This window comes from Colias croceus, chromosome 30, assembly GCF_905220415.1.
Source record: "Colias croceus chromosome 30, ilColCroc2.1".
Classification (NCBI taxonomy): Eukaryota; Metazoa; Arthropoda; class Insecta; order Lepidoptera; family Pieridae; genus Colias; species Colias croceus.
In genome coordinates, this window is record NC_059566.1 from 4,618,664 (window position 1) to 4,638,474 (window position 19,811).

General features: G+C 34.8%; 2 protein-coding genes across 2 annotated transcripts in view; one reads left to right on the forward strand and one right to left on the reverse strand.

Annotated features, from left to right (window-relative positions):
• LOC123704643 (cytoplasmic aconitate hydratase-like) overlaps positions 1-5,398 on the reverse strand; it is a 31,154-nt gene extending 25,756 nt beyond the window's left edge. The window contains exons 1-4 of the mRNA XM_045653047.1: positions 5,258-5,398; positions 2,906-3,001; positions 1,769-1,932; positions 1,161-1,306 (exon numbers count right to left, since the gene is read on the reverse strand). Of these exons, the coding sequence (XP_045509003.1) occupies positions 1,161-1,306; positions 1,769-1,932; positions 2,906-3,001; positions 5,258-5,264 (413 nt within the window). The 5' untranslated portion in view covers positions 5,265-5,398. The remainder of the gene's footprint in view (positions 1-1,160; positions 1,307-1,768; positions 1,933-2,905; positions 3,002-5,257) is intronic.
• Positions 5,399-7,328: 1,930 nt separating this feature from the next.
• Positions 7,329-19,452, forward strand: LOC123704678 (ran GTPase-activating protein 1). The gene is made up of 12 exons (XM_045653094.1): positions 7,329-7,530; positions 8,586-8,773; positions 9,604-9,738; positions 10,090-10,242; positions 13,347-13,516; positions 13,835-13,937; positions 14,517-14,628; positions 15,174-15,269; positions 16,979-17,107; positions 17,979-18,088; positions 18,722-18,907; positions 19,243-19,452. Exons 1-12 carry the CDS (start codon positions 7,419-7,421, stop codon positions 19,432-19,434), a joined length of 1,686 nt encoding a protein of 561 aa, XP_045509050.1. The 5' UTR covers positions 7,329-7,418; the 3' UTR covers positions 19,435-19,452.
• The last annotated feature ends 359 nt before the right edge of the window (positions 19,453-19,811 follow it).

The following is a 19,811-nucleotide window of genomic DNA, read 5'->3' on the forward strand; positions in this document are numbered from 1 at the left end:
AAAAACTGAAATGGAAATGGGCTGGCCATGTTTGCCGAATGTCGGAGTTGCGGGCGAAAATTACCACTTTGTGGATCCCTAAAAACTAAAAAGGACAAAATTCCGCGTGGCAGGCCCAGGACAAGATGGCGGGACGAGCTTGTCTCTCATTTAGCAGATTGGGGCAAAATTGCTCAAAATAGGGATAAGTAAATGGTTTGAGGGAAGAGATGCCTTTGCCCAGCAGTGGGACAGCCATGGCTCATAATAATAAAAAAATGCGTGCGTGTACTAGTGTACACACGTAAGAAGTGAAACTTCTTTATGACCTTATTTTTCAAAAAATTATTTACTTTATGCAACTTTACGGAAATACATCGAATCACGCGTGGTAGGGATAAGAAAAAAATGGCGCGTAACGGAAAAATGACACGTGTAACGAAAAAATGTTACACTAAATTTTTTTCCAACCCCGATAAAGAAGTTTCACTACAAAAATAAAAAAAATTGTGCAGTAAAGTGTATAATGATGTTTTTTAATCAAATTTTTTCACACATTGTTTTTAAACTCAGATTAAGTGGGTTATTAAAAGGACTACAAAAAATTTGACAATTGAAATTAACACCTTATTTCGTAGCAGTAGTTCAAAGTCTATTGTACCACTCATTGGAAAACTCTGCTTTATACACGCGTAGGCAGAGTTTTTCTTAGGACAATTTTTGAGTGTGACTGTGAATCTAGCTACCTATTAATTGTACGATTTTGGTACAATAAAATTTAATATATCACTACATAGTCGCTTTCCGTTTGTGTGTCTGTATGCTTAGATCTTTAAAATAATACAACAGATTTTGATGTTTTTTAGATAGACGATTTTCTTTATAGATAGAGTGATTCTTAAACCTTTGAGTATATAACTAGCTTACCGCCCGGCTCGCTTTGTCTTAAACCAAATAAATTATATACTAAAACCTTTCACTTGAATCACCAACAAACCAATCAAAATCCGTTGCGTAGTTTTAAAGATTTAAGCATACAAAGGGACATAGGGACAGAGAAAGCGACTTTGTTTTATACTATGTAATGATTTGTTAAATTTTAAATCAAGCGGGCGAAGCCGCGGCCGTAAAACTAATCAAGTAAAATATATTTGCTTGTAAATGACTAAAAATATTCTTACCTTCTAGAAAAATCAACTTGCACGGAATGATCTATAACCAGATCGGCTGGGCAGATTGGATTGATCTTATTTGGATCTCCACCTAGATCCTTTACAGCATCACGCATCGCTGCGAAATCAACCACTGCTGGTACTCCTGTTAGATCCTGGAATATTTGGAAGTATTTTTTAAAGATAAATATAACTTTTTAACGGATTTTAAACGCGATTTATTCCTTATCCATACTAATAATATAAATGCGAAAGTAACTCTGTCTGTCTGTTACTCAATCACGCTTATACTACTGAACCAATTTGCATGAAATTTGGATACCCAAAAAAGGACATAGGCTAATGACGCAATCCCGGAAATCCCACGGGAACGGGAACTATGCGGGTTTTTCTTTGACTGCGCGGGCGAAGCCGCGGGCGGAAACCTAGATATAAGGAAGACCGAGATGTTACATCATACACTTGATGGTGAAAGAAATAAATCTTCTCCATAGATACTGCTTTCCGAATCGGTGGTAAATGTTAAAAATATGTCATGACGATTTGAAAGTGCTTCTAGAAGAAGTCTAATTGAATAAATAAATGTTTGAGTTTGAAAAAATAATTTATTCATATACCTGCAGAATAACCCTAGCGGGTTTAAAAGCGACCTCCACATCGTCAGATTTCTGGTTCACTTCCCAGTTCAATACATTCTCTACATCCTGCGGTAATACTTGAAAACCATCGCAGTTACGCACACATGATTCTAGGAGTACCCTGATGCTGTAGGGCAGACGATCTGGAATTAATGAATGATAGTATGTATATAATATACAGTGGAATCCGTTTATAATGACATTGAAGAATATCAAACACGTCATAATAAATGGACAAAGCATTTTGTAAAAAATAAACAATCTCCTGTTTTTGAGAGCTAGCGCGTAAGAGCAACTTTTGTCTCCGCAACTATTTAGTCTCTCCCATCAATTGTATGGGGAGTTGCGTCGCTACGTGCGCGCACTTTCTTACTAGCCCAAAGAGTTGATGGGAGAGACTAAATAGTTGCGGAGACAAAAGTTGCTCTTGCGCGCTAGCTCTTAGAGCCAGCGCGCACGAGCAACTTTGTCTCCGCAACTATTTTGCCTCCGCAACTATTTTGTCTCTCCCACCCATGGGCTAGTATGAAAGTGCGCGCACGTAGCGACGCAACTCCCCATACAAACTGATGGGAGAGACAAAATAGTTGCGGAGACAAAGTTGCTCGTGCGCGCTGGCTCTTAGTATTTATTACAGAGAAACAAAATAGAGATGCCTACACATTGAGACTCAAAACAAACAAAAAAAAGTGCTGTCGGATATCAAAATTTTCCCAAACAGAAAATGTTGAAAGTTTTAGAATTCATTAAAATTGGTTACAATAAACGATATGTCACTATAAACGAAATCATTTTATCCGACCTTTATTAAGAATTTTATATGAAAACCAAACTTTGCTGTGTAATATGTCTTAATAAGCGGTTGGTCATTATAACCGGAGTCATAATAAAAGGATTCTATTGTAATACAAATTCAAATCATCTATCGTATAATTTGTATACCAATACATTTTTACACACATATTAGCAACCTTATGCAAGTATTGCAATACAATAGGTCATTATGACGCGACCTTTAAATTTTGCTCTCAATGCGCCTTAAAAAACAACTCATTTCTTTTAAAAAAACAAACACTCTGTTCAATATTTTTTATAAAGTTAATTTAAAACACTTACCATATTTCTCTCCAAGAGCGACTACATCATAGTATTTATAAGTCTTTCCGTTAACTTCCAAAGTCTTCAACAACTTGTTGTATGGGTTGTTTGGAACTGCAAATAAAACATTAGTACTTTAAAAATATGAACTTGATAATATGTATTTTGTACTTACGGCAAAAACTTTAAATATATTACTCACTCAATAATGGTAACAAGTGGAGTCTATCATTATGCTTTAAAGCTTAGATCTTTAAAGTAATAAATCTATTCAAAAAGTTTAATTTTATTGATAAAAATACCTATATAATTCTTTTCTTTTTTTTTTCATTACATTCTCTGTTAAATTAAAAATAATGTTCTATATTTAAAATTTTAGCTTTTTAATTAAATCAAGTCTCATTATGCATTGCCCTTAGATTACAAAATAAAAGACAGATGGAGCGTTGCCGAACTAAACCGAATAATTTATCGTCATTTTCAATAAAGCTATGTGTGCTGTCATTTCGCCGCTGCACTGTACGTACACGGTGCTTCTGTGTGCGTGTAATGTTGCCAGATATTGAAAAATTTCCCAAATTTTTCCCCGACTACGGAAAAAAGAGGGTTATGTTTTTCGAGTTTATGTATGTATGTATAATATTTCTTTGACACGCCCTGCAGTATAAACCGTTGGACCGATTTTGAGTTGTGAGGTTTCATTGCAATGATCTGAATTATTAAGTTAGTGGCGGTAGTGACGTAGGCTATATACATAAATGAGAAGTCAAGTTTTAATTTTTATTTAAATTCTTTTATTACATAAAGAACCTGCCTACTAAAGTTATATATGGACAAAATAATTAAATTACATAAAAAAAGTTTCAATAATAACTATAATAATTATATTATTTTTTATTTTTCATAATATATGAATACGAATAGCGGTAGTTTTTAGTCGAGAATACGGGACATTTTATTTTCATCATATCTATCATGGAGTTCACATAAATTAAATCGCGAGCGAAAACGACTCTGACGTTTTTAAGCTTTATAAAAGTAACAAAATAATGTATTATGCTTATTAAAATAATCTAATAATTATCATGAACCTTTAGTGCACTATACAAATAATCACATTCACGATCGAAAAATCCAACAGCATTACCCTGAAGATCTTTTAACCATTTTACCGTTTTACCAATAAAAATGGCAAATTCATTTTCAAAATACTGGCAACATACGTTGAAGTTTTGTATTCCTTCATATCTGTAAAATTATTATTCGTATTAAAGAAATAAATCAGCCAAATAATCTACAGAAAACCTGTGAAACGATGTTTTATCTTTTTTTTTGTTTTCGGGAACAAATTTTTCAGCGTTTTATTATCACAAGACGGCATTTTTTTACTAAAATTGCAAACCCTTTTTGACGTATTGCATGACACTATATGCGCTATAGCACTGGTGCAGCGACGTATTTGTTTTTGATTTCGTATTTTCTTTGACAAGGGCGACGGGCGGTTGTCATGCTCCATCTGTACTTTATTTTGTAATCTAAGGCATTGCCTATTAAAAATATCTCTCTTATAACATACCTATTATCAACAGTAAATTGGCAATATGAATTTTAATAACATTTTATATTGCATATATTTTGAACTCCAATAATTAAAATATTAAATGCTACAATATTTCAAAATTAATGGAGTAATTAATTCTGCTTCTCTCTGACATAATTTTAACAATTAAAGGGAAAATATTAGAAGACTACCTAATATAATTTACTAATTATAGTTCCACCTCAAGAATTAAGAACTATATATCCTTAATTTCAATATGTTTAATAATCAATTATTTTTTATCTTTATGCTTCTGTTACATTAAATAGCTATAAAACATCTTTATCTGTGCAAAGGCTATTTTTTTACGTAAAGTTAGATCAAGGTCTTATCAATGGTTATCAAAGTAATAAAAATAGATATATTTAACACAAGTTTTATAGAAAACTTGTGTTAAATTGTAATAGAAACGAAATTTAGTACCAAACTAATTTACATTTTTATGCATTAATTTATGAAACAAATTTAAATATTAACGCCGACAATGACCTTCAATACCGAATCGTAATTGATAGTGTACCTTAGGGTTTAAAGGTTAATTGAACATTTAAATCATAGTACCTACAAAGTTAAGCAGAAAATAAACATCCTATATCAGTTGATAGGTTAAGTGCGATAAATACATTCGATAAACATAAGTCATGAGATTCCTCTCGCAAAATGATAAGATAAAAGAAAAATAATTTATGCAGGAAAATGAAATGGAATGTTGATCGAATGATAACAGTGTTAACTATTCGAAATTTGAAAAATTAAAAAAAAATACGCACCCGCCATGACTCCGTGCTGAAAAGTCACGTATGATTTAGGGATCGTTGCACACTGAAGTTTTTATGAAATTTTCTACGTAACGTCGCGTAAATACCGAACATACGTCGTGAGATTTATTCACGTAACTGTCAACTTTGTCAATGACCTACCGCATTTGACAGTTTAGCGATTATGATTGGATATTGGATTGGATGATGTCATTGACAGTGACATTGACGTTGAACCATTTTTATTCTGTGAAGAAAATGCCGGTTGTCTGTAAAGTCGGTTTACTATAGTTGAACGTGACAACGTCTTAAGTCCGATTGTACTTCTTTGTCGCTCGTTCCGCGCAATGAATAAGGAATCACTAGTCATTAGGATTCCTTAGTCATTGGTTCCGCGCTCTCGCTTGCACTTCAAGCCTACACGGAACGCCTCATAGCGAGGTAACGCCGCATGAGTCATGTTTTTTCGTGCGTGCAGGCGGCTCTATCGAATTATAAGACGTTGTCACGTCAAAAATGAGTAAAAGACGGATAACATCAGATTACATCAATATTCAGAAATAAGTAGTATACGTAGAGAATGTGTAGAAAACTTGCTAAAATATTATTACTAAGGGTATATTATATTATGTATTTACCTTTACTTAATTATAAAGTTGATGAGTTTGTTTGTTTGAACGCGCTAATCTCAGGAACTACTGGTCCGATTTGAAAAATTCTTTCACGGTTAGATAGCCCATAGGCTATATTATATCATCACGCTAAGACCAACAGGAGCGATACCATGCGGGTCAAACCGTGGGGCGCAGCTAGTTATAAGGTTTATTTTCTACCTACCCTCCAGAGTGTTAAAACATATTTATCAAACAAAAGTTACAAACAATAACGTTACTTAAACGATACGAAGTGAAAGAATCTACTGTAGTAAAAGTAAAAAAAAGTAAAAAAAATATTTATTCAAATATCAAGCATACAATCTCGTTGAACTTATTACAATAAGGCTGTTAACACAGTAAATATGTAGTATACTCTATACATCATTTGAATCAAGAGGCCCACACTAGACTCGTGGCCTGTATTGTGACTTGTGAGCATCAATACAAAATATAAAGAAACAAACAAAACTAGACATGGATGTAAATGAAATGTCGATTTATTAATGTTTTAGGAATAAATTGCAATTCATATTATATTATTCTTTATGTTTTATTTTATTACTTAGATAAAACTTATTTCTCAACAATCACTGAAACAAAATTATTCTGGCATGTCCAAAAATCAAACGTTTGATATTCACCATCATCATCAGCGTTGTTCGGTAAATAATATACTTCCAAAACTTCCAAAGCGACGTTTATGTTCAAATTATATGATTGGATGTTCTATTCGTTACTTATTTTAACTTAATTATGAATTAGGAATATAATATACGTTTCGAACATCTCGATTTCTTAAATAAACATATTCGTGTTGTTACATTGTCCAATATTGCTGACTTGGGCTATAAACCCCACCGGCCTATATATCGGTGTCAGCAATATTGTATATATATAAATGCCTTGTATTTTTGTGGTATTTTTAGTTTACGGGCTTCTCTCCTAACTTCTCTCATAATGGTCGCATAACCACCCAAGCTACGGCTTAGCTTGAGAGAAGTACCAGTACCGCGCGGAGTGCAGGGGACGAATCCCTATTGTATATAAGCTGTGAAATAAGTGTTATTTGATATTTCTGTTTGTGAATTATAAAGCTGTGTTGTGTATCGTGTAAATATCAGTAAAATAAATTAATTTTTTATTATATTTGTGTCTTTTTTAAACAAAATTACGCAACGAGTTAACAGTGCGAATAGAGAGCTGAATGGGCAGCCAAATTACAGACACAATAATTGTATAAACAGGATGAAAAAGGATAAAGGAAAGGAAAAATATGCATGTTCGATATTCACCTTTGCTATTCGCACGAATGTGTTTATTTAGGAAATATTATAGAGATTTACTGAACGTATCATTACCTTGTCACACTGACATTACTGACAAGCTTCATATTATAACTGACAATTGACATACAATACAAGTGAAGTTTAAAAAAATCCGTTGTGTTTTTATTGTTATCGTGAAATATCGTGTTTTTACGCATTTTACCTATATTAATTATAATTTTAAGTGCAAATATGGCTTCTTTCGATTTAAACGCAATAAGTTCAGCATTAAATGACCCAGGAAGAACTGTGAGCGGTGTAGATTTTTCCGGAAGATCGCTAAAATTGGACACCGAGCAAGATGGTTTGTAGCTTCCTTCTTGTTATTTATATACAAACAATTAGGTTTAGAAACGTTTACAGCTTTAAATGTTAAAATTAATTAATATTACTAAATGCAGTATAAATTAGTGGCGGGAAGCTTTATTATTTGTAACATAACCTCAAATTCATGGGCATCCAAACATTCTTTTTTGTACGAAATACTTCTTTGTCAATTGTCATGGTATTATTTAATTTGCTGTTTGAATATGCTCTATGACTCTTAACTTCATCCATAATACAAATTTATCATATAATATATATAAGCTATACTGTTTGTTGATGAAATAAAGATCACAATGATCGCCATTGTGATTTTTGTTTCATAGTACAAATTTAACAAACTTTGCATTTGATACGTTTTTATGTATCCTGAAGTAATATGCTGAAAATAACTGTCGGATTATGTTTAAATCTATTTTCATAGGGTTTTAAATACCTTATAGTCTACTAGCGGTCCGGCCCGGGTTTGCCCGTGGTACGCTCCTTTGTAAGAACAAAGGCTAGGTTATTGGCTAGATTGTCTGTGCCAAATTTCATCAAAATCAATTAAAAGGTTTAAGCAGGAAAGTGTAACAGACAGACAGAGTTACTTTCGCATGTATAATATTAGTAGGGATTTTCTGATGGCTAATAGTTTAATTTTATGAATTTGTCAATATAGAGAGAATAGCCTTTCATAACAGTAACTATTAACAATTCTGTAAAATCCAATGGCAGACAGATATAGACCTTGAGCACAATCACAAATTTAGACTACAGCAACTTTGAACTTCACTGCACTCAAACATTTTTCGACAACCCTCTAATACACTTATGAGGCTAGTTATTGTTATTATGTCTACTAAATTAGCCTTTTTACCTGAAAACTATCAGATGAAAGTAGTTTTTTATAGTATGAGAACATTAGATCTGCCTTTACCTGAAAATACACACTATTGAACGACTATGAACTTACAGAAAATCTGACCATAGATGCTATAAATGCGTGTTCCGATCTCCATCTGTCTTCGCTATTAAAATGACATTAACTTACAGCGAAACCGATCATCGATGCGATCAACGCATGTCCTAATCTCCAATACCTAACACTTACGGGTAACACGCTGGGTGTCGCCGCCGCGAAGGCGATCGCTAAAGCTCTAGAGAATCACCCAGAGTTGAAGACAGCAAGGTTCTCTGATATGTTTACGGGACGGATGAAGACAGAGATCCCGCCAGCGTTGGTGAGTTTAATGTTATGTGTAATTTTTGTATGATTGAATATGTTAATCAGGAACAAGGGATAATGATTTAATCCGTATATTTACGGTCTTCTAGCGTACAGTGGTACCTATTTCAGCTTAACATCAGGCGAGATTGTAGTCAAGCGCTTCCTTACAAAAAAAAAATCCGTTTGGTATTTGAGATCTTTTATGATTGAAATTTGATAAATACCACTTCTTATTGATATCAGAGCATTTAATATCTGCAGAATTTTTTCCGTTTCATTACTATATCAGTATTTAACATTTCAGAATGTATTGTGCACAAAAGAAAATAAAAAATGGTACATTTTTTCTCTATTTAATTTAACTTTCATAATTGTAATATGCAAGAAGCTGATCAAAGCTTTTTGTATATGTATGACTTCCTCGACGCTTTTTACTTTTGACGTGACAACGTCTTATAATTTAATAGAGCCGGCTGCACGCACGAAAAAAATTACTCATGCGGCGTTACCTCGCTCTGAGGCGTTCCATGTAAGGCTTGAAGTGCAAGCGAGAGCGCGGAACGAGCGACATAGAAGCGCAATCGGCCTTAAGATGTTGTCACGTTCAACTATCGTCAGTAAACCGACTTTACAGACAACCAATTTTTAATAAATTATATTAGAGTCTGTAGTGCTTACTGCTTAACCGTTAGCATAAGTAACACACTGTGAAAAGTATTAAAAGTATTGAAGCTTTTATTATTTGGAGACCTTGGTGACCCCGACGTGATTTGAACACGCAAGTTTCTGGAGTGCTACTCTACAATAATATTAGCAAACTTAATATATAATTACGTCTTCCAGTCAGCTCTAGGCGACGGTATGATACAAGCAGGCGCACGGCTCATATCACTAGATCTAAGTGACAATGCGTTTGGACCTATCGGCGTGGAAGGTCTAGCGAAACTATTGCAGAGTGACGTGTGTTCGCAACTACAGGTATGTTTTATTTTTAACTAGATTTCCGCCCGCGGCTTTGCTCATTTTGTCTAAAAGATATTTATACTGAGATCTTTAATTAATAGAATGTATGAATCAATAAATTAACTGTACTAAATAACAAATAATACATGAAATCTTTTACACATAATTATTTTATTTTCCATACTTTCAGGAGTTACAACTAAACAACAACAGTTTAGGTATAACAGGGGGTCGGTCATTGGCCAAAGCCAGATCTGACGGTCAAAAGATATTTATAGCACAATCTATTAATGAATGATGTACAATATAAAAAATGACTATAATAAGTTGTTCTATATATTATTAATTCAATTTCCATATTTCCAGGAGTTACGACTAAACAACAACGGTTTAGGTATAACAGGCGGACGGTTATTGGCCAAAGCCCTATCAGCTAGTCCAAAGAAATTAAAGATATTCATAGCTGGTAGAAATAGACTGGAGAATGACGGGGCTACTGCGTTGGCTGGTGTATTTCAGGTAATAATTTGTATATATTATATTTGTTTATATAAACCAACTAGCTTTCCGTCCGCGGCTTCGCCCGCTTTGTCTAAGGGTCAACTCACACCAAAAGAGCGGCGAAGCGCAGCGAAGCGGAGCGCAGTTTCCGTGTCATATGAATTTTAACTTTATTGTCATTATTATAAAACTTATTATCGCATGAGAAACTCGAACGAGTCGCGAATTCCAGCGGCGCCGCGGGCTCGAGTTTCTCATGCGATAATAAGTTTTATAATAATGACAATAAAGTTAAAATTCATATGACACGGAAACTGCGCTCCGCTTCGCTGCGCTTCGACGCTCTTTTGGTGTGAGTTGACCCTAAATCTAAAACCTAATAAATTACAGGACAGGAAGTGACTTTGTTTCATACTATGTAGTGATGATATAAATAAAACTCAAACTCAAACATTTATTTATGCAATAAAATTACTACTAGTTATCATTATAACATAGATTTTCTATTTGACACCGCTTCAGAAAGCAATTTTTACAGTGAACAGAAAGTGAGAAACACTGTAGCTGTAGTTGCTAATTAAAAAGAGATTTTTCGTTTATTTTTTTGTCATGATTTAACTCGAGAACTATTTGAATAATTTGAAAAATGGCTTCTTTATAACTTTTTTTATTAATTTATTTAGATTTTGAGAAGATAATATATTTTTCTAATTTAAATATCTGTTCTTTCATCTCTTGTATTTGAAAGAAAGAATGAAAGAAAATATATTTTATTTGGAAAGCAGTGAGACAATACATTTACAAAAAAAAAAAAACATTTGATTGTACATATTATTATGTATTCAGATATTAATAATAATAATAATAAAGCCTTTATTTCCGAAAAAAAAAAGTTGACATATATAAACATAAAATTACTTAAAACTAAAAACGAAATTTCACTATAAAATATCTCTAGTTTCGGTATGCCTTACGGCAAAGGCCTCCTCCAACTCTTTCCATTGTGCTCTGTCTGCTGCCACTCTTGTCCAAAAGGGCCCTGCGGTCATTTTTAATTCGTCCTCCCATCTCCTAGCTTTGCGGCCCCGGCTCCTTACTCCATCCCTAGGGTACCAGACAGTGACCTGTTTGCTCCATTTTTCTTTTTTGCAGCGGAGCATATGTCCAGTCCATCTCCATTTTAATTGGTCTATGCTTTTAAGGATGTCTGTTAATTTTGTTTTACGTCTAATGTCTGTACTCTTAACTTTGTCTTTTAGTTTCAGACCCAGCATGCTCCTTTCCATACCTCTTTGACAACTTGCTAGTTTATCCCTATGGCGTTTAGTTAGAGCCCAGGTTTCGCAGCCGTATGTTATACAGGGTAGGATGCAGGTATCAAATGTTTTCTTCTTGATCTTAATTCCCAGAGACTTGCTTTTCATGATTTCTTTCATGGCCCAGTATTTCTTCCATCCTGTTGCAATCCTTTTGTCTATTTCTTTGGACATTTGATCATAAGGTGATATAATCTGGCCGAGATACACATATTCCTCTACGTATTCAAGTTTTTGTCCATTGATGGTTATGTCTATGGGTGTTGAATTCGTCATTACTTTAGTTTTACTAGAGTTCATTTCTAGACCCACTTCCCTGCCTCTGTCTGCTAAAGTTTGTATCATAGATTCCAGTAGTAGCGGGTCTTCTTCTAATAACACCAAGTCATCAGCAAATCTGAGATTATTCAGTCTTGATCCATTTATGTTAAGTCCCACATGCTCCCATTCTAGTTTCCTGAACATTTGTTCTAGCACTGCTGTAAACAGCTTTGGTGAGAGTGGATCACCTTGTCTGACACCCCTTTCAATTGGAAAAACATCTCCCATTGATTCCAGTCGGACACTAGCTTTACTTTCCTTGTATATGTTTTTGATGATGTCTATGTATGAATTTTGAATTCCCTGCTCTTTTAAGCTTTGCCATACGGATTCGTGTTTGAGACTATCGAAAGCTTTAGAGTAATCTATGAATGCCAGATAAATAGTTTTATTGTATTCATTGTATTTTTGGATAAGCTGTTTAATTGTATGTATTTGATCAATTGTACTGAATCCTTTTCTGAAACCAGCCTGTTCTATCGGTTGGTTTTCGTCTAGTTGGTTTGACACTCTGTCCAGGATAACTTTTGCGAAAACTTTATATACATTCGAAATTAGAGATATTGGCCTGTAATTCCCAATATCGTCCTTTGCACCTTTCTTGTACAAAAGTATTATGTGCGATTCTGCCCAATTGCTTGGAATACTGCTTGTATATAAAATCTCATTAAAGATCCTGGTAAGTATTGGGGCTAGTTCTGTGATTGTCCCTTTCATCAGTTCATTTGTAATTTTGTCAGGACCAGGCGATTTTTCCATCTTTTGACTTTTAATAGCTTTCTCTACTTCCGATTGTAATATTTCTGGTATATCTTCATTAGCTTCCGTCATGTATTGTTGTATTTGAACATGTCTCCTTTCAGTTGTCTGTGTGTTAGCCTGATTTGAATATAATGAACGATAATAGTTTGTCGCTATATTCTTGATTTTACTACGAGATGTTACTTGCAGTTCTTTGTCTCTTAGCTTTGGTATCCATTCTTTTCCTTTTTCTCTAAGTTCTTTAAGTGCTTTTTTTGTGCCTCCCGTTTTGATAATATAATTTTCCAGGGTTTTGTGACGTCTATTATTTCTATCTTTCCTCATATTTTCGCGGATCTGTTTGCTAAGATTGGAGATTTCTTTTTGGTTTTCTTTCTTATTAAGTATCAGTTCCTTTCTGTCTTGAATTAGTTTTAAAGTTGTTTCACTTAAATAGGTTTCTTTCTTCTTGTTTGTTGTTGTACTTGCCTGTTCTTTGAGCTTGTTTTCTACTTTTTTGTATTTCTCATTTAGTGACATATTTGAGTTAACAACTTCCATTAAGGCTTCTGTAGTTTCGAATTTCTCCCCCTTTTTGCACGTTAAGTGAATATTTTGAACGGCTCTTGGTCTAGGCTTCTTTAAACCACTTGCTTTGAGACGATAGATAGATAGAGAGAGAGATTCAGATATTAAACACGTTTTAACACAATTCAAACCCAACCTGCAACCTTTTTTTCACAGAACATGGGAACACTAGAAGAGGTAGCGATGCCTCAAAACGGTATATACCACGTGGGTATAGCTGCCCTATCTGAAGCATTTAAACAGAACCCGGGCCTGTCTTGTTTAAATCTAAACGATAACACCATTGGACCGAAGGGTGCTGCGGCGATTGCTATGGCGCTGCCAAAGTGAGTAATTTAATTTATATGAAGTATTATTAATTTTATTTTTAAATAGATGAGAGAATTTCAGAATTTTAGAAGAAAGAGAGATGAAAAAGAACATGTGTGCCGATCACACGTGTCAGAAGTGAAACTACTTTGGTAAAATACATAGATGCTTAAGTCGCCTTATTCCGTGACGTGACGGTATTGTCATGACGCGACCTTAAAATTATAGTCTCAACTTAAAACAATGCATGTATATTTACACAAACATGAATATATGCATTTGTAATACATAAATCTCAACAAACTTAAAATACTGTTTTCGCAATTTGTTCGCAGGTTGAAGAATTTGAAATCAATCAATTTTGGCGATTGTTTGTTGAAGAGCAAAGGCGCCAGCGCACTCGCTAAGGGATTGAAGGAACATTGTGTGCAACTAGAGGTTAGTATTTATTTAAAACATACTAGCGGCCCGCCCCGGCTTTGCCCGTAGTACATGTATACATTTTCTCTCCATAAGAACCATCCTCGTACTTCAAGGAATATCATAAAAAAATTATCTTATCTACACTAATATTATAAAGAGGAAAACTTTGTTTGTTTGTTTGATTGTAATGAATAGGCTCATAAACTACTGGACCGATTTTAAAAATTCTTTCACCATTCGAAAGCTACATTATCCACGAGTAATATAGGATAGGGATTATCCCGGAAATTCCACGGGAACGGGAACTATGCGAGTTTTTCTTTGCCGGCGGAAAGCTAGTGTATGATAATAATGTTATTTTTTATGATATTCCTTGGACATATATGAATCGTATATATTATGTCCTCGTGTTAAAGAAACAAATAATTGAATTTGAATTTTCAACTAAAACCATCTCAAAAATTTATAAAGAATAGAAAAAAATATGTGTGTTTGTGTAATGCCATCTTAATGGCGAACTATTGGTGAACTAATACCACACTAATATCTTATAATATTTCAATAATTCTAATAAAAATAGTATCTATTTTTCAGTCACTAGACATCAGTCACAACGAAATAGGCAGCAACGCTTGTATGGAGGTGGTCGAAGCACTGGGCTCTCTGCCTGATTGTACTGAACGCTTGAGCAGAGTGGTGTTGGCCGGTGAGTTATAATAATAATAAATATTTCAGCATTGAGATAATATTACTTCGTATGGAGGAGACACCACGAACAAAATCTGTGCGCCATTTTTTTGCTCTAACTAAGTTTTAAAAATTATTATCTAGTTAGTACTTACAGATGAAAGTTATTCCTTTGCACTTTTCCGTATTATTTGTGCAATATCGTAACACACACGAGGCATATTTGATGCGTTTCACTTTAAAACAAATAAAAAATGAGCGTGCAGTTACGCCATATGGCGTATGTTGAGCGGAACATAAGTGATGTAGGCGGTGTCGTCTCCATATGTATATCTCCATGTATTTCAGGACAATTTTCACACACGGCACGATCTGATCCCATACTAAGCTTTCGCTTGTGTTATGGAAACCAGATGGCTGATAAACATACATATATAATTGTAATAAATACTTATATAGATAATTGACACCTAGACACAGATGTTAATTAAATGTTACACTAAATTTTTTTCCAACCCCGATAAAGAAGTTTCACTTCAATAATAAAATAATTTTAATTCACAGGTAACAGTCTAGGCGGTGCAGCGAATAAGAAAACTATAAGGGACAAACTGGGTCCGTCTGCTGAGTTGAGCGACGGTGAAGGGAGCGAGGAGGAATGTGAGTTTGTTTGTTTTATATATTATTATATATTAACTAGCGGTTCGCCCCGGCTTCGCCTGTAGTACATGTTTACGTTTTCCGTAATAGATTCCGCAGCGCACGCGATGACAGAATTTTTTACACCTTGGGTTACATTTAGGGTTGTAACGGAGGCCTACTTAGCGGAGGCGGAGGCGGATGCGGAGGTTAAGAGGTTCGCCTCCGCGGATGCGGAGGTTAACGGAGGCGGAGGCGGAGGTGAAATTTGTTGGGAAAATATAAATAAATTTATGATTAATAGAGTCAGCAACATTTATTTATATCCATACTAATATTATAAATGCGAAAGTAACTCTGTCTGTCTGCAGTCAACAGACTGTATGTACTGTATCAGTAGTTTAGGCGTGATTGAGTAACAACTCAATCACGCCTAAACTACTGATTACTGAACCAATTTGCATGGAATTTGGTATGGAGATATTTTGATACCCGAGAAAGGACATAGGCTACCTTTTATTGTGAAATATGTACCACGGGCGAAGCCGGGGCGGACCACTAGTTATATATAATGTGTACAATTGTACATACATACATGTTCATGATTCATCTTAGTAATCAAAATTGACAAGAGGCAAATTATATTTTACGAACAAAAGCTTTGCGGCTTTTTCGCCTTCTAAGCGGTTTCTCAAGGGTTCGTAAATTAAACCAGCAGCACTAAATAACTGTTCGCTTGGCACTGAACTTGGTGGCGCCGATAAATAAATGCGAACTATCGGAGCAAAAACTTTATATTTAATGTTATATCTCCACCACAATAAGGGATCTTCCTTGACGAACGAACGCTTTGACAAGTTGATTCCTGTTATTCATTCACTCACATTCCCACCACCCGCTTGGCCGTGTTCCCGCGGCTTAAGCAAACTCTCGACCATTTCACTTGAAAACACGCAGCCGAGCGGCCGCGTCGCCTAGCGTCGCTCCTTGCACGTTGTTTGTGATCATAAATGAACTTCCGATATGACTCCGCATAAATATTGCGGAGGCGGATGCGGAGACGGAGGTTATATTCTTTGCGGAAGTTCCGCAGTAACGGAGGCGGAGGCGGAGTTCCGTTACAACCCTAGTTACATTATAGCATTTTTGGTAAGGATCTCTAATTTTTTAACCGAATTCAAAAAAAGGAGGAGGTTATCAATTCGGCCGTAAATATTTTTTTTTTTTTAATGTATGTACACCGATTACTCCGAGGTTTCTGAACCGATTTACGTGATTCTTTTTTTGTTCGTTGCGGGATGGTGTCGAATTGGTCCCATAATAATTTTATTCGGATAGGCCCAGTAGTTTTTATTTTATGAGCATTTTTGTCTGTATGTGTAAATGTTGCAAGTGCAAGTTTGAAGTCGGTTGTTTTTAACGCAGTTATTGACTTGTTTGAAAATGCAATATAGCCTATGTTGCTCAGTGAAGACGCAGCTTTCTAATGGTGAAAGAATTTTTGAAATCGGTCCATTAGTTTATGCGTGAAAACCTTTCCTCTTTATAATATTAGTATAGTTTAGTATAGATAACAGAGGGTATTTTGGAAAAAAGTGAATGGTTTAACGATCTTCGATTGTAATAATTTGACAAAATGTCGATTGTTTTACAAGTGTTTATATTATTAATTTAACAGCATATCCACTTTCACCTAAAACACTTACTTATAATTATTATTTCCCTTACAGACGTATCGGACTCGGATTCGGAAGAATCAGACGAATCCGAGGACAATTCTGAAGACAGTGCAACAGAGGACGCACAGCACATGGACACAGTTAGCGATATAGTGCGAGATGTGATTCTGGACGATTCTGGTAAGTTATTTATTTATTTTAAGCTATTGCACAGCTTCTATCGCGGGCCTTGAGCACGGGGACCGAATCGAGAAATTCCGTAACGAAAAAACCTCACGCTCCCCACGGGGACGGGCGGAGGTGTGGCTTGAAGGCATAGCATGCAATAGCGCAACCGCCCCAGTCCCCGAGTGACACACGGCGTTTTTATTTATATTTATATACCGGAACATAGTAAAAAAAACAACGATAAAGTAACACGAAGGCGCATACGCACGAAAAAGCGGCCCTGTTGCTCAAAAGCAAGCTATTCCGTTAACAGAGTAGTAAATTTCGTAGTAAATCGTACAATATAATACATCAGCCGTCTTATTACAAAAATATAATGCATCATCTGTCTTATTACAAAAATATAATGCATCATCTGTCTTATTACAAAAATATAATACATCAGCCGTCTTATTACAAAAATATAAGGGACCGTTCAAGTATTACGTAAGCACGATTTCTTTGCTTTTCTTATTTTGGACTAGCTTACCGCCCGCGGCTTCGCCCGCTTTGTCTAAAACCTAATAAATTATATACTAAAACCTTCCTCTTGAATCACTCTATCTATTAAAAAAACCGCATCAAAATCCGTTGCGTAGTTTTAAAGATTTAAGCATACAGGGACATAGGGACAGAGAAAGCGACTTTGTTTTATACTATGTAGTCTAGGGTTAGGGGAGTCTAAATGATGATTGCGTCAATTAGGTAAAGCTTTCGATATCAGTTTAAAGTTTTTTGATATCCGCAATAGTTACGGAATAATCGCTTGTGCACACTTAACGATTACTCCCTATATAGCTACATTTTCTATTGGGCAGTGCATTAATTAATTGTTTTTTTTCAGGCGTAGAAGAAGTTGAATCGGATGTGGGTAGATTCATAAAAGAACCAACACTGGAAAACCTACACAAGTTAGGACCAGACGCGGCCAAACTTATTGATGTTCATTTTCAGGTATTTATATTTCATTAAATTCCGTATTGCTCCGCTCCTATTGGTCTTAGCGTGATGATATATAGCCTATAGCCTTCCTCGATGAATAAGCAATCTAACACGGAAATAATTTTTCTAATCGGATTAGTAGTTCCTGAGATTAGCGCGTTCAAACAAACAAACTCTTCATCTTTATAATATTATTATAGATAAATGATTGATGAATTTTACTCTCGACGCCCCTAAAAAAATTTCACTCCAATAAAAAATATCTTTATGCGAAAATGCGTTTGTTTATTTGTCTTTGCAACGGAGAGAAGTTACGATATATTATGATCTTTGCGTCTTGTAATAGTTAAGAGGCAAGAGGCTTCTTTTTACAACAGTAAAACATCTATTCCGACGGAAATTTTGACATCTTAAATTACATAAGAAAAAATTGAAGTGAAACTGAAAAATTTAGTGTAACATTTTTTCGTTACGCGCCATCTTTTTCTTATCCCTACCGCGCGTGATTCGACGTATTTCTGTAAAGTTGCATATAGTAAATTATTTTTTGAAAAATAAGGTCATAAAGAAGTTTCACTTCTTACGTGTGTACACGCACACATTTTTCTTATATTATTTTCAATTTAATGCTTTAAAACTTTTCAGTCGATCCACGACCAAGAGAGCCTCATACAAGCGTATGTAGAAGCCCTGTGTTGTGTGTCCGGTTTGTCCAAAGAGAGTCCGACAGCGGCGCGAGTTGCAAGGGACCTGTGTCCCATGCTGATAGCAAGGGCTAAACAGCAGTGGTTGTTAGCTAATACTGTTCTAGCGGCTCTGCAGTTGATAAAGGTGAGGAAAATGCGACAAAACGGGTAAAAAATCGTAAAAAATGACAAAAAATGGAAAAAAATTGGCTCAAAATGCAGAAAAAAGTGGGGATAATACGTAAAAAATAGGGAAAACCGCAATTAAAATGTAAAAAATAAATTGATTTATTTAATTATCCGACCCCTTCAACAATTAATGAATGAAAAATCATCATACAGAAACAGTATTAAAATAACTTTTTATTTCAATTATTTTTCTTGTTGTTCCTCATGTAACTGCTTATATAAATGTTTAATTTTAATCTTTCAGAAAACGCACAAAAAACTATTTATTTTAATGTAATTTTCTTTTTACAGTCAGAAAACAAAAACTACAAAATACGATGGAGCGTGCCGCCATGCTACAGCATCATCGCATCACAAATAGACGCTACATACTTTCCCGCGGCTTTGCGTGACACATTACGGTTCTTTATAAGTAGCAAATTGGAAGTTTTGGCGCCAGAAGTTAGAGCGGCGGTCGAAATGTACCCTAATTTGTATACTTGAATAAAATTTTAAGGAATATTTGTGTTTTATTTATAAGCCCTTTGTGTTTGTTTGGTAATTTTTTTATCTGGAATCGCTATGGTACGATAGGGTTCGAATCCCGCATATCGATTTTTGGGTTCTCAAAAAAATTTACAAAATTTATAAGCATTAAAATGTTTTAATTAAAGTTCTTATCATATTACAAGTGATGGTTTCAATAAAATAAAAATCGTTAAAATCCGTATTACTACGGCGTATAAGTCGCAGTCAAATTGAATTATTTCGCCGTTTTACAAATACTCGGCATTTTGTAAAATGCTGATGATTTACCTATATTACTTGCTCTGTGTGATTTACTTTTTCCAAAATTCTACAAAAAGACGGTCGCGAGCCGA